Source organism: the organism of the source record quoted next, unplaced genomic scaffold, assembly GCF_019419815.1.
Source record: "Pyrus x bretschneideri cultivar Hongxiangsu unplaced genomic scaffold, Pyrus_bretschneideri_v1 Contig2, whole genome shotgun sequence".
Classification (NCBI taxonomy): Eukaryota; Viridiplantae; Streptophyta; class Magnoliopsida; order Rosales; family Rosaceae; genus Pyrus; species Pyrus x bretschneideri.
Genome location: NW_025999501.1, coordinates 8,814,405 through 8,829,925, shown reverse-complemented (window position 1 = coordinate 8,829,925; position 15,521 = coordinate 8,814,405). Strand labels below are relative to the sequence as shown.

At 36.9% G+C, this 15,521-nt stretch overlaps 2 protein-coding genes across 4 annotated transcripts; both read right to left on the bottom strand.

Moving 5' to 3' along the window:
- Nucleotides 1-1,197: 1,197 nt before the first annotated feature.
- Nucleotides 1,198-11,839, bottom strand: LOC103944976. Of its 3 annotated transcripts, none has more exons than XM_018646895.2 (9): nucleotides 11,134-11,839; nucleotides 7,267-7,485; nucleotides 6,939-7,030; nucleotides 6,609-6,716; nucleotides 5,643-5,749; nucleotides 5,379-5,434; nucleotides 4,431-4,608; nucleotides 3,217-3,508; nucleotides 1,198-2,425 (listed from the first exon to the last, which is right to left on the bottom strand). In XM_018646895.2, exons 2-9 carry the CDS (start codon nucleotides 7,450-7,452, stop codon nucleotides 1,573-1,575), a joined length of 1,872 nt encoding a protein of 623 aa, XP_018502411.2. In that variant the 5' UTR covers nucleotides 7,453-7,485; nucleotides 11,134-11,839; the 3' UTR covers nucleotides 1,198-1,572. The 3 variants fall into 3 exon arrangements, with proteins under 3 accessions (XP_018502411.2, XP_048439288.1, XP_048439289.1); XM_048583331.1 differs by lacking the exon at nucleotides 11,134-11,839 and adding an exon at nucleotides 8,685-9,061 and having other exon boundaries at nucleotides 1,198-2,423; nucleotides 3,218-3,508; XM_048583332.1 differs by lacking the exon at nucleotides 11,134-11,839 and adding an exon at nucleotides 8,685-9,061 and having other exon boundaries at nucleotides 6,609-6,680.
- Nucleotides 9,065-10,207, bottom strand: LOC125476825 (protein WHAT'S THIS FACTOR 9, mitochondrial). The gene has a single exon (XM_048583383.1). The coding sequence runs from the start codon at nucleotides 10,205-10,207 to the stop codon at nucleotides 9,065-9,067; it is 1,143 nt and encodes a 380-aa protein (XP_048439340.1).
- Nucleotides 11,840-15,521: the final 3,682 nt, after the last annotated feature.

Sequence of the window (15,521 nt, the reverse complement as noted above, 5' to 3'; positions counted from 1 at the left end):
TATCGCCTTGTAAACACAGAGCGAGCCATGATTAATCCATCACCGAAGTTGGAGGTAAGGAAATGGTCCCATGATGATGTTTTCGTGGTTATCTCCATAAGTGAATGAAACCTCGTATTACCAGTGTGATAAAATTGTCTCCGCTCCCAACCCTACTAATTTAACCTGTTCATGGCATTAGCGACTGTCTACTATACTCTATACTTGAAGAGTTCCGTCATAGTTTTTACCGAGGCACCAAGGCCCTCGGATCAAGTGATCCCCTTTGAAATTTCATTCAACAGTCAAAAAATTAGCTTTTGAGGGATCAAAACAAGTAAGCCGTTGGATGAGATTTCAAAGGCCTATATTACTGATCCGGTGACCTTGGTGGAAGAGAACCGGAGATGATCTCTTTCCATTGATGACATCCCTTTCCGCCTGAAAATTATCGGTATATAGCGAAGATTGATGCTTGTACCCAGACGAATGATGGGATGTAACTTAACTCGCACTTAGTTGAGCCAATGATGGGATTAGAAGCGGCATTTATGTTGTACCGTTCGAAAGAAGCCTTTTTTTTTTTTTTTTGGTTAAGAAATTGTTAGATTTTTGTTGTAGTGAACAAAATGTAGTATGAAAAGCTGATTTTACTCCTTATTTTGTAAATTCAATAGGTTTGCTTTTGAAATGGGATTTCGATTAATTATGATTTTTTGTTAATTTTGGTCTCACAAACATGAATTAATGCCTAAAATAAGATGAGATTGGACGGAGAATGATATTTAATTCACATTTTTGTTGATAAAAACTAAATAATATGCAGTATGTAGAAAGAGAAAAATAATTTTCCGCACATACTTATTTATTCAATTCTAAAATAAAAAATAAATGGGCATGCCGAGAGAAAACAAGACGTGTATAAAACACTTCTCAAGTGTTTTCATATGGAACCGGATCCCTTCTGGATCCAAAGAAACTAAGTCTTGGCATCAAATGATCCAGGCCATTAAAATTTGATCTAACGACAACAAACAGAAGATCCTTTAAAAGTTATAATAATTGTAGCCGTTTGATCAAATTTCAACGGCCCGAATCATTTAATCCTTGAGCTCAATTCCTTTGAATCCGGAGGAGATCCGGTTTCTTTTCATACTTTTCAAAAAATGTAACGAGTAACCGAATTTGATCCAAAAATAAACAAATAGATTTGAGTAATTAGTGTTACTTGAATAGCATAAGATTAAGAGTGATAAATAATCATCCAACAGCCTCTTAATTAAATTACAAAAGACAAATCACTGAAAAATATAAACCAAAACTACTGTAACCCAGATTTGAAGCTTATCCTACGAGCCAACACAGTTCTCTTCCAAAATTTAATGAAAGTTTTAACGAAAAGCTTGCAGTACTGTTCATTTTAACGAAAAATCATATTTTTACATTAAAAAGTCAAATCTGATACTATTCACTTTACCTTTTATTTTGTTCTTATAGTTAAAACTCAAAGTTTTAAAGTTTTTTTCATTAGTTTTCCAAAATTTAATCTACCCTTCTAGTCCACGGATGAAAAATGTCGGCGGCCGTCGGCGGCTAGATTAATATCCTCACAGCAGACTTGATGGCGAGCAGCTCTTCTTCCCCGACTTTTTTCCACACCCCGCCTATCATGAGATGTCCGTCGACATCTTCCCAGGATGAAACATCCTCACCTTCCGACGCAGAACCATCCACTGCCGCCCTCATCTTCTTAACACATGGGTTATCTAGGAGCTGCATATCGGAACTAGGTCTCTTGACACTGCATTGGTTCAACTCCCACTTCTCTTTTCTTCCTAGTAACTCAGGAACCTTTTCCGGGACATTAACGTCCAGAACAGGAAGGCGGCCAGAAGACCCCACAGCTCGAGGCAACATTCCAATTGGACACGGGTTCCATGATTTTGCCAGAACCCATCTGTCAGTGTCTCCGACATCAGCATCGATCCTCTTCGCTACTTTGCTCTTCACTATGCGACGTTTAATCAGCTCTAGCTTCTCTGCTGCTTGACTTATAGATTCTTCTTGCTTCTTAAATTGATTATTTGAATTTATATGAACAGTATCTTCTTCAGTACCATCTGAATTTGATGAAACAAACGAAGAGAGCTTGTGCAGTTTTCCCACTAGGCAGCTGTCCCCAGCCAGCTGTGCAAGATGGGCGGCAGAATCCGTGAGCTTTTTATTAGCAGAAGCTGATACAATAAGACATTTACGTAGGAGTTCCATCAGAATTGCTTTTGAGATAGTTTTTTCTGCTGAAGAAACTTTGATTTCGGCTGCAGAGTCCATTTCATGGCGAGGCTTTAATCCTTCAAAATTTTGAACGAGCCACGCAAACAGAGAAGAAAGGTGTTCAACTTGGAGTACCTCAGCCCTGCGGCCTGATGATGTGGAAATCCCTCCTAGACAAATTCATAAACGCAGCAACCAAGATAAGAACGCCTGGATAATTTAAATTTTGAGCAAATACAAATCACACGCTCAATTTTGGTGAGTAAATTTAGCTGTCGCAAATGACATTGAATTCACGCTATGAACTGAGAATATCAAATACATAATCGAACAGATTCAAAAGCAGGTGTCTGAACTTGCACTGTGAATTTAGGCTAGGAAATCAAATGCACATCATGCACCTAAAAAGGCATCTGGCTTTAGCTGATTATATGCAGCTACCATTAACATGCTTTCAAGAAAGCAGCTTAAACTCTTAACTGATTGAGGATTCGATGGGAGGGCTCCTCTCCTTAAGCTGTTGTGCTGTATTTTATGCTAAAAAGGACACCTTACACAGACATTTCTAATACTCAATGTTGATTACTCATCTAACCTAATTCAGCAGCTTATGCTTTAGTGCTTCTGAAAACCAGATGCTTTTCCGACCTAAAGGAGGTACGTTGCTGTTTAGCTGTCACCAAATGTAATATAGAAATGAAATATGCAACTTTATCAGGGGAAGCCAGAGGAAATATATCTCAGCATGCAAATTCAAAAACACTCTATACTCGAGAAATTACTGTTCTGATGTGACCGTTATTGCAGGCTTGATCACTTACCCATCTCCAGCATAAAAAAGCAACTCATTAACCATGTATATATAATTAAAATCTACACACAATCTCGGCATATGTTCTACCAGTCTATATCTGAATAAGGAACAAATTATACAAAGAATAAAAAAATTAGGTCGCATGATTACCCGTCTCATATATCACTGTTTCCCGAGTCTCAATCATATCAAGAACTGCATTCAGAAGAGCCAGAAGCAACTCTGGTTCCTTGTTTGAAAATTTTGTTATCACAAGCTTCCACTCATTCAACGAAATAAGTAGTCTTGGGCCACTTTGGATGTTTACTGGAAGCTCCGAGGAGTCTGAGGAATTTATAGCCTCCAACAAGAACTCCAACAGTACAGAAACAACTTCTGAGGAGAAGGAAGAATACAGCCCAATAAGACTTTTCAATATCCTTTTACGGTCTTTTTTTAAACCTGGAAATGAAGTACCTCAATTAATAACGATACTTAAAAAACATCCATGTTTTAAAATACATCTTGTTCTTGAATCACGGACATCCGATCAGAATTATGATGGCTGTGTGCACAATACAAGAGTAAGTCAGGTGTAGCATTGCATCAAATAAAACGTTCTAATCACCTAATACATTTTCTAAACATTCTAATCAACAATAGTAATATTTTCTTTGGTCAATACAACAATAGCAATTAGGCATACAAGTATAAAAAGAGAAATATGCAGGTGTAGCATTATATCAAATAAAACGAATTAAATCAAACCCAAAACATGACATACACATGGACTACATGGACATGTCTCAGTAGAGAGTATACGTCGTACACATGATACACGTCGATAATGACTTCTTTACAACAGCTTAGCTATGTAAATTCCATTTCCTTGGAACACAACATGACAATCAACGGTTTTCTAAGCCTCCCTTGTGATTGCGAGATTGCTTGCTGATTGAAATACATACCATGATAATCCATTCCCATTCCATCATAAAGAATATTCCCCAAAACTGGCAAAAAAAAAAAAAAAAAAATTCTGGACAAGCATTTCAACATTAGAGAAAATTACGGATTCCTAATTTTACGGACATTTTAAAATTCTATCAGAAAATAACTCCAAACTTATTGTCTAAGATTACTCCTTTACAAAGAATGGGTGAAGACTGAAAAGAAAGTCCTAACCATATAAACAAGAAACATCCCCAGGAGATGAAAACATCACAATCCCTACAAAATGTAGCTGCAAATAACATGAAAAGATATACACGGTGCACCACATATTCTCTCTATGCAAAAGCATCAGAAAATATTGTATCCTATATATATATCAGAGATTTAGGCAGTATAATCAATATAACTTGAATAAATGAAAATTTCATACCGCGCTTTTTCTTGACATTTGAAGAATGGGATTGAGGAGTCGTCTTAACTCTTAAGGAGAAGGCCAATTCATGCAATTTAGACCTTATTTCAATTCTGATATTATCAGTTTCATTACCATGAAATGGAATTTCCTTCTTCTGAGGCTCCCAGTAATAACACTTCAACCAATCAAGGGCCTAAAAACACCAACCAGGGATAATGTTTAACTACTCAAATTTAAAGCAAGTCATCCTCTTCCAAACAACTCGTATACAATCATTGAAGTATTCCAGTAGGAAAAAAAGGGTAAAAAAGGAACAAATTGTCATGAATTAAAATGAACTTGTAACAGAGCCATAAAGGGTTATGATAACTGTTGAGGGCCCTTTTTATCCTCAAACATTACTTAATAATATCTGGTGATATTCATGAAGTCAAAACTATTAAGAGACTAGCTGTAAAGGGTTTGTTTTCAGAAACAAGTTTAATCTTCCCTATTCACTTTTTCTCTTTTTGGGTCACTTAATCTTCCCTATTCAAGATCTGAAAGTTCTAGCCCACGAAAGTGATAGCTAGAAACATATTGAGATAACAATATCATTTTGTTACAATTGAAATGCAGAATATGATGTCTTCCAGCCAAAATAGGCTGGAATAACGCCAAGTGTGGGAAACCTGAAATAAGAATCTGCTCTCATCAGAAAACGTGTCACCTATGTTTATATGGAAAAACAAAACCGGTTTGCACAACTTAATAGAATTCAGACATATTATCAAATAAAACCACCATTCTGTGCAGCACCCACAAGTAGTTTAATCAAATATCAAATGATGCCTAACTCGGATTCTATTATAATTATTCATCATCAAATAGACTAGATTTCTCAAACATAAAATCCAAAAGTTGATTAAGCATTTGAAGAATTTGAAGGTGGGAAGTTTTTGATATACCAAACATGATATGTACCTTAACTGAAGCAGTACGAACAACGTCAAGTGCAGGAAGTTCACGGTGAGATCCCTCTAAAAAATTAAAGCAATAGCAAAGTGAAAAATAAAAATACAGCTCAACGCACATAATCATAAGTGTTCAAAAAATTATTTAAAATACCCAAAGCCCTGTGCGCAAAGTAGGCATAAGTCGAATGGACATGGTTGGTTATCTAACAGAAAAGCCTAAAGGCTTAACCAACAAACAAAAGATTACAAGATAAAAGTTGGAGCTGCTCACCATGACGAACATCAATCAGTGTACGTGGAATGCCAATTGCATCAGCAGCCACAGCAATTGACACCTCTGTTTTTTTCCGTGTCTTCTCAACCACACCATTCACAAGCCTTCAGAAACAAGCCAACTAGTGTGAAGGTGATTATTTATGTGACATCACATGAGACAATGACAAACAGAAAAAGGAGGCAAAATAAATATGAGCTTAAACATTAATCCCCTATGAATTGAATCCAGAATTTCTCTGTTCTATGTCTACTACGAAAACCTCAAAAATTACCTTGATATGTTACTAATATCAGTTATGTGATGGGACAGCTTAAAAAAATTATGCATGCTATACTTACAAGAACCCATTGCACAAGATATCTTAAATTGAAGATAATGAGCAGTGAATGCATGTATCAAGAAAAATTCCCAACAAAAAATTCGGATGCTTAAAGATTCTTCCAAATGACCCTTACTAAGAACATATACATCTACTATGCATCCATAATCTCAAGCTGGAGCTCTTTGAGAGAACCATATAGTCAAAAGTTTTCTTCTATACAGTTCCAGGTATAGCTGAAACTGGAATGTAGCTGGGATAAGTCAAAGACCATGCAATAATTTGTAGAAACATGAAAAAAGATCCAACACTTGATGCAACTAGCTATTTAACATGCTTGCTGCCCATATATGAGTCAAAGTAGTCTATCTCTCCGTCAAACCCACTACAAACTACCTCCCAAAGAGAGCGAGCGAGAGAGAGAATGTGTGTGTGTGTGTGTGTGTGTGTGTGTGTGTTTTGATTCAGGACTATAGTTTTGATTCAGCATTATAGTTTATCAAGGACAATGTTTCTACTAATTATTGCACTGTGCTTATTATGATAGTATTACTAAGAATATGCATCCATACATCACAAAATGATAAGGAGTAAAGAAAAGAATGGAGAGATTTAATTGCACAAAATTGAAGGAACCTCACCTCATGATTGCCATACAATATAACATGGCCAGCATTTCCTCTGAAAGTGAAGCATCAAGTGATTGATCTGTTCTGGAATTATCTAAAGCATCATTTGACAGGTCCTTTCTATTGTTCAAAAACACATACACAAAGTTGTTGGCAAAGTAGGACAAATACTTTATCTTTTAAAGAAATTCAAAACAATATATGAGATATATTATAAATATATACAAACATAACCACAAAGCAAAAAGCATTGGCATAAAATATTCCCTCCCCCACCCCCACCGGGTAAAAACAGATATAAGTTGATCCAAACAGGTGCATAGGAGTTGGAGTAAAAGCTACCTAAAGTGAGGATCTTTTCGTTGAATTTCAATAATTGATGCTGTAACTTCAATCGTAATAGGAAGACAGCCTCTGCTTCTCCATGTTGATATCTGTAAACAACAATTAAAACATAAAAAGAATTTATGGCATTGCCAGAAACCTCACAAAAAAATTCAATTTAAAGGAAAAAACTCTTTAAAAAGTAATTGTGTCAATTAATTTTCAAAATTATAGCAATGGATACACAAGCTTCAAACAAGCAATATCCACGTCAAAATTCCTAACATAACCTTTTCTTGTTTTCCACGGTAAGCAAAATGAAAACATGAAGTTGGGTTTCTCTTACTCTTCTCAAAGCGGAAGCCACAAAATCAGGTGAATTAGAGAAAAGAGATTTTTCGACAAAGAGCCACTCGTCCCAACTCAACCAAGGCACCAATTTGTAGCTGTAAGGTGATGATGATGACGACTTTGATATACCCAACTCCTCATTATCTCTTGATTCTTCCGTGTACCCCAAAAGTTCTTCCATTACAACTCTTCCACTCGCTTTACCTCTACACAACTAATAACAAAAAAACAAGTACAGATGAGAGAATAGCATTACGAAATTTTATACAAAATAGAAAATAAACTTTTCCAAATTAAAGCTCGAGAGGTAGCCAGAATTCTCAGCTCTGATGCACAATACTTAACATTCTATAATCCTATTTAAAGCACACATCATCATAAATTCACCATAACTGAACACATTAACATGATTGTCTAATTCTTTTGGTTTTATATGCACTAATTAAAACTACTGTGCTACTGTAGCTCTGGATCAATCCAAAAGCCCTAATGCTTGAATAAAACTGACAAGCTACCCTAAAAGAAAAAGACAGCTTTATGTCGTTCAGTTACCTTGTTCTATCAAAACTCATGCACCATCTAGCTTCAATATCAACCCAACGTAAAATCAACAACACACCAAAACCATCTCAAGTTTCACGTGTGATTGATTATAAAATAATAGCAGACCATATAAACAAAAGAAGGGGATGGTAAAAATAAAGATGACAATGAACACCAAGAGTATGGCTCCTAAACTGTCAAGTCACAATAATGTGCGGACCCAACCTAGATGATAACATGATAGAATGCACAAAATGAATACATTAAAAAGCTTGCTCGAAACAGCACCTGTACCAATTCTATCCACAAAATAAAAGCTTTCCTAATAAGAATTGAATCAAATCGTTTCCTTCTCCATCATGTTAGCTATTCAAAAACTTCAAGTCTAGAAACCCATTATCATTTATAAAACTGTTACATGAATTTGAGGTTTCATTCTCAAAAGGCAACACAATAGGAAAATCACATAATGAACATCAAACATCTAACATCTAACTTCTAATACTCTTACCAGTACCCAAAGAAGATATGAAAGGAGGTATCTGAAATATTATTTGCACAATAAAATCCAAGCCTTAGCAAGTTAGCATACAAAAGGGCAATCTTTCCAAGATAATTTAACACAACTCATTTGTTCAAATACAACTCAAATTTATCAAGGTAATGAAGCATTTAAACAAATCATCTCAAGAAGCAGAAAACACTAAGTAACACACTCACCAGATAACAACTAAAATCCAATTAGGCAGAGACTTAACTCCAACTAGGATGAAATTTAAAACCCTCAACGAAAAAATGTGACAACACCACAGGAAAAGAATGCAATTTGTATTCAGGAGAAAAAGAAAATAATTTAACTTGATGCAATACCATTGTTATTTATAAATTACACTGCCACTATATTTTTTGCCGAAGATACTAAGTTTCCTGTATGTCTCCAAAATAACAGCTGTCCTTTCAACAACCCACTTCCTATCACTAAAGGTAAAACCAGCTTCACCCGCATCGGATCCTGGGCAGCAATTATGCCTTCCGTAGCAACAATATGGTATATCATCCAATAGATTAACTCATCTTCTCAATCAAAATACACATCATGCCACCAAAGCATTATACGTATCACATCAATCTCTATATGACCTCCCGAAAATTTCCATTTCATCATTGCAGCATTATTAGAATCATCAAATGCAGCATCTCAAGAGCAATTATCATTGATCTCCTCTCCCAGTTCTTCCATACCACAATTATCAGCGGACAGAAATCAGTCTTCTACCACCAGGGGTCAAAACAAGATTCGAATTATGCCTTCTTGGTATCTTATTCATGAGATGAATGTACCGATACCGAATACCCATTAATGGGTGCTTCTCAATCAAGAAGTTCTTCCTATATGCCTCCCTTAGTACCACAGTCTGTGTCCTAATTTTATTTGAAACATAAAAGATTCCTGGGTGATGCCCCACAGCCTTTTTCAACCTAGACCTTTCGAACCCCAAATACTCTCCCAAAACATACAAATTTTCCCTCTCGGTCTTCTTGGAAACCATAAGCCAAAGAACCTCATGAAGCACTGCCACCGTCCACTTCTCCGCCTGATCGCTATTTGCTGAAAGATGGGCTGCATTTTCGTATGGTGAAATATATGGCAATCTCTGCCATTCCTCAACCCAATCTTTCACCCTCTTATCCAAATCAAACCCTTTTGGAAAATTCATTGGAAATGCAATGTGCTTTGACATCTTCTCACTCAGGTCAACCATTATCGCCCTTTTCTCCAATTGAGAGAAAGCAAGCTCCTTTCTCCAACAAACAAGCCCCAACGCAAGCTCTAGTTTCCCAGTTATTGCATCCTCAACCTCACAAACCTGAAAATAATCTGGGAAATCAGCAAAAAGGGTACCCACAATATCATGAGGTAGACCCAGATCCCATTTCAATCTGTTAATCAGGTGCATGGGCAACTTGGTCCCTCCGGTGAGCATCAAAACCTTAGAAAGTCGTTCAATGGCATTGTATTTGTTAGGCATGAAGGTATGAATGGCTGACTCTTCTTTGTGGAGAGAGAGGATTTGTGGGGTGAGCTTGACATGGGGAGGGAGGCCAGGGGAGGGCTGGAATATGGAGAAGAAGGAAGGATATTTATGGAAAAATTTGGAGGATGTGGTGGGGAGATCAAGGTGGGGTTTGAGCAAAGAGGCTGCAGAGAGAGGGAGGGACTGGGAAGGATTGGAGAGGATTTGGTTCTTCAAAGAAATGGATTGTTTAAGGTCTTTCTCTCGTTCAACTACGTAGTCCAAGTATGGATCTCGGACCCATTTTACCTTGGCGTTCACAAAGGTCCTGATGGCGTTGAACCGATGGGGGAGTTTCCTAATCAGAGACATAGTCATGACTCAGATGATCAAACCTATCATCAGAGTCCATATCAGAAACAATTCATCTAGCAATAGAAACTCACAGAAAAATAAGAAAATCCACCAACCAGACACTAACATAGGATTAAAATTGTAATCTAAATCATCCATATTACTAGGAAGAGAATCCTAAGAGTTAAACTGTGTACTTCTAGCTACAAGGTGGTGGCACAAAAATAACTACAAACATGAAATACATACTGATGTCTTAGAGATACTTGTATCTTCATATTCTCAATTCCCTTGAAAACAAACCAAAATATTGAGAACTAGCCAATCCTCATTGTCTAATTTCTAGACTAAACCAATGTAAAGAACTTCAACCTTCATGTGGAAGGCATTTATTCAAACTAGAAGGCAAACCCTAAGTCATAACAACGAAAGTAAAGCAAACCCGGAAAACAAAATAAGAGAAGACAAATTCAACATCTAAACCTATTAATCTATTATAAATCGACTAACGAATAATTGTCAACCAAATGCACGTCAAATTAAAAACGTAAGAAATATAGATAGCATTCTTAGTCCTCCAACTCCATCCCCACCATGAGTATGTTATCATTAAGGTTATGCTATGAAAGCTTGTACAACTTCAGTTCACCCACTACAAACCCATTTCAAAATTCACACCAAGTGCAAAAAGAATCACTCCTATCAAATCCAAGCACCATTTTTTTCTCCAAGATTCAATTTCATATTTTTTTTTGTCTGCAAAAACTGCAGAAACTCTCCGAAAAAACAATTTTAATCTTACTTCTTAGCAATCAAGACAAAAGAAATATGCCAAATTTAACACTCAAATTGAAAGAGCAAAGTATGAGCTTGTTCAGTATGAAATAAAGGGCAGACCAGAACAAGCAACGCAAAAATCTGTTTTAACAACTCCACGTTTCCAAACTCACCAGCCAACTCAGCCGCGAGAAACCGAGATATAACACTGTGACCGTCTGAGCCGGCGGCGGGAAGGAAACGGCTTTCACTCAATAGAGACGGGCGGGCTTAGTGAGTGGACACGGAGCGATGATGGTGTCGGCGAAGATTTGCTCGGGGTTTTAGGGACTACACTCACTGGGCCTTTTTCTTTGGACAATACTTAGGTACTGAACAGTCAGTATCACAATTTTACTGACCACCTACATGGCCCAATAGTATTCTAACATCTGTCATACAACCCAGCAACCAAACACCCAGATTCATTCACGCCTCCATCGCTCTGACCTTCCGACTGCCCTTTTCCACTGTCAACCCATCTCTCACGGATCCAGAGCAGCCCAATTTCTCACCGGCGACCCCCCTCCAATCCCTCTCATCTCCGGTGATCCCACTCCTAATCGTTCTCTTCTCCAGTAACTCACCCCGAATCCCTCTCTTATACTGCGAATTGGGTGCATGTACGCGAGGAAGATAACAAATTAGGTGCACATATGCTAGTATCCATTATCTATGATTTCTTTTCGAGATATTTCAGACTATCATCAACTTATTTTGTGGTGAGAAGTGGGGGATTGGGGTGGGGTCACCGGAGAAGTAAAGGATAAGGGTGGGTCGCCGGAGAAGTGATGGAATAGAGACGGATTCTGCACATAGGCAAGGACAGGAAGACGATTGTTTGGTTATGGAGATAGCAAGTGACAGGTGTACTAATATCATTGGACCACATAAAGAGGTGAGTAAATTGGGTACTCACTAGGGGGTACCCAAGTGTTGTCCTTTTTCTTTGGGCCGAAGTTGCCACACGCCCATTTCAGACATTTTGGGCTAAATACTAACATTTCAGTCGTCAATGCTCTTACAGGGCCGACTTATGGCCCGTTTGATACTTTCGTTTATTTTGGTTTTTTTTTTTTTTTTCAGAACAAATAATATTATCGACATTAAGAAAGATAGGTGTGGGTTTAGCCTCATAATGGGCTAGTAATATTGTGGTTCAAATTCATTTTTAATGAGAATCAAATCTAAGACATCTCACTTATAAGTAAAGAGAAATATCATTATACCATAGTACTAAGTGGTTTGTTTTTTTTAACTAACGTTATTATTTACACTAAAAGGGGGGGAGTGGGCAAAGCCTTACAATGGGTTAGCCATAATAATATGGTTTGGAATCGCCTTTGAGCCAGACTCAAACCTAAGACCTCTCATTTACAAGTGAAGAAGAATATCACTAGACTGTAGTACTAAATAGCTTCGTTTATTTTAGTTTAGTTTGTAATTTTTGGTTGGAAATAAGGAATAATTACAAAGAAGAAATTACATATGTGGTACTAGGGGTCTTGGATAGGAATTTCCAATTCTGATCACTTTGAATCGAAAAGTTATAAAATATTCCATCTGATTCAAATATAAAACCAAAATTCCAAAAAGAATTGAATAGGAATTGGAATGTATTTGAATATTTTGAATCTGATCCGAAATATTCTGAAACTTCCCCAACTTTATTACATTTCATACACTTAATTATGTACTTACTGATTTATCACCCCCTTAGTATAATATATGGTTTTTTTTTTTTTTTAGTATAATGTATTATTGTATCACTTTTGGTGGGGAGGCTGGTCCTCGTTTTTAGATTTAGGGTTTTTTACTTAGGCATTGTTATGGCCTTACTTTTGGGGTTTTTTTTTCTTACTTTACCTTTTTAATGGGATGCACTTTTACTTCAAAGTTGTGGATTGTCTTTGGACTTGCCTCACTTTGTATTAGTGTGTATTTTTAATGAAATTAGTATGCTCACACAAAAAGTGTGTGAACATTTTTTTATTTTATTTTGAATACATCGATATTTTTACACTAAGGAGATGGAGAGTTCGGCTAAGCCACACAATGGGCAACCTAATTTGGTATTGAATTCATCATCCACGAGATTCGAACCTAAAATCTCTCACTTTCAATTGAAAGAGAAATACCACCAAACCGTAGTACTGAGTGACTTATTTTTGTTTTTAAAATGGAAAGAGGTTTTTGTTTTATTTTTAATTTTTCAATATTAGAGATATGTTAAAATCACATGTGAGTGAGTCTTAAGAGAAAACAGTGAAATTTGGTTTATGTGAAATTACATTATGTCCATGTTTATTATTTATATTCAGTTTTGATTATAGGGTTAAAATGGTAATTTTATGGAAGTTTGGTTGACAATCAGGGTTCTATTAATATGTAGTTAGTTGTTGGACCACAAAAAATTTGTCTTCTTTGTTGCAAACTTGCCTAGTCATAGACAGGTCTCAATTATTTGCAACATTAAGGCTAGTCCGATCAATTCGTTTGAACTAATTGTGCTTGTATACTGTATGTTGGGCTGAGTTAGCATGTATACTTATTTCATTTAATTGAGAAAATACATATAATTTTAATATTTAATTGACTGTCAATAAAAAATGGTTCATAAGTTCCTTAATAATTAAGTAAAATGACAACGGATTTTCAAACATCAAAATGTCCAAATTTAAAAAGCAAATTTCAATGTCAATAAATGATTGGGTAAATTACATAAAATTGCCTCAATTATTGGGTCAGTCACAATTTCATACCCCGTATTTAAAAAATTTCAATGTCATACCTCATTTTACGAATTTGTTACAATTTCATACCTTCCATCAGTTGTCTGTCAATTCCTCTGTTAAATGCTGACATGACTTGAGACGAGACCCACTTTCTATTAAAAGATTAATTAAATATTAAAAAACAAAAACAACAAACCACACCCAGATCCCCTTCCCCCCCCAGCCCCGAAACTCCCCATCCCCTTCCCATCTTCCCCATGGACCCATGTCCTCTCCCCCCCCCCCCCCCCCAACTTAAAAAAAAAAAAAAACCCTTCCTTCCAAACCCAAAACCCCACCCCCACCTCCCTCATAACCCCCCTTACCCCTCTTCTCCCTCTCGAGCCTCCCAACCACCTCCATCTCCTCCACTCTCTTTACCTCCCCTCAAAAAATAAAAATAAAATAATCAGAAACAAATCTGAACCCAGATTGTCCAGATCATCGCACCCCACCCACGATCTCGGTGACGAGCATGACGTCGCTGCTGCTACTAACGGTGATTGTTGGGGGGGGGGGGGGGTTGGGATTGTCATTTGAGTGGGTGGCCGGGTTCGAAGAGTGGAGGAAAGGGAGTGGTTGGGAGGCTCGAGAGGGAGAAGAGGGGTGGGGGGGGGGGTTGCGGGGGAGGTGGAGGTGGGGTTCTGGGTTTGGAAGGAAGGTTTTTGGGGGCGGATTGGGATGGGGAGTTTTTGCGAGACCGGGGGGGGGGGGTGGGGGGAGGGGATCCGGGTGTGATTTTTTGGTTTTTATTTTTTAATTTTTTAATATTTAGTTAGTATTTAATTAATTTTTTAATAGAAAGTGGGTCCCGCCTCAAGCCACGTTAGCATTTAACAGAGGAATTGACAAATAACTAACGGAATGTATGAAATTGTAACAAATTCGTAGATGAGGTATGACATTGAAATTTTTTAAAGACGGGGTATGAAACTGTGACTGACCTAATAGTTAAGGTAATTTTATGTAATTTACCCTAAATGATTTATCCAAGTTTCCCTTGGATTAAAAATCAGAACCTACTAACATGAGATGCTACAACCAAGTAAATACAAATAAATTCACCAAAATAACTACAATAAATACATGTTTATTTGGGCAATAGAAACGAATGACATGCCTTGCAATGCCCGGCATGAGTTTCTTGTGCCTTGTCTTGGTCATAGAGATGTTTGTTTTTTCTTTTTAACTGTATGCTTAGCTTATGTATAATATCAATACCTGTAGTTGTCAACTCTAGCAGGTGTCATCGTTCTCATTGGTCCTTCTTTTTATGATTCATGAAAAGCACATGAGTATGCAACACAATACACGTGCATGTATTCATCTGAAGAAAATGTTTATATTTCTCTGTTGTTTTTCACTGATGGTGACAACTGACAAGGAATTCTAACCTCATTCGATTCCATTTAGCTAGCGTTTGTAGCTAAAAATGACAAGAAGATTGATGCAATCACCACCTAGTGCATGCAAATTTGAGTGTTTTGGAGTTTCGGCAAGGAACTATGCACATTGCTTGGATTCTTACATGTATGAAGTTATTTATCCTTTAACCATAGTGTTCATCATTTCACTGTACAAACGACTAGAAGATTTTTTATAGACTCTTTCAAAATCACCTCATGTTTTTTGCGCAATGTTTTGTAATGTTGGTATGATAATTAATGTTAAACTATGAGGTGACAGAGAGCCTATAGAGAATTCTAATTTTAAAAGAGTTCTCTTAGCATTTATCTTTCCGCACGTAT

What these genes read in the sequence shown, in the direction of transcription:
- LOC103944976 (XM_048583331.1), bottom strand. An exon ending in ACTGATTGATGTTCGTCATG is followed by an intron (nt 5,435 to 5,642) that starts GTGAGCAGCTCC and finishes TTAATTTTTTAG; the next exon opens with AGGGATCTCACCGTGAACTT. An exon ending in AAATGTCAAGAAAAAGCGCG is followed by an intron (nt 3,509 to 4,430) that starts GTATGAAATTTT and finishes CTTCATTTCCAG; the next exon opens with GTTTAAAAAAAGACCGTAAA.
- LOC125476825 (XM_048583383.1), bottom strand. Translation starts at nt 10,207, where the DNA reads ATGACTATGTCTCTGATTAGGAAACTCCCCCATCGGTTCAACGCCATC.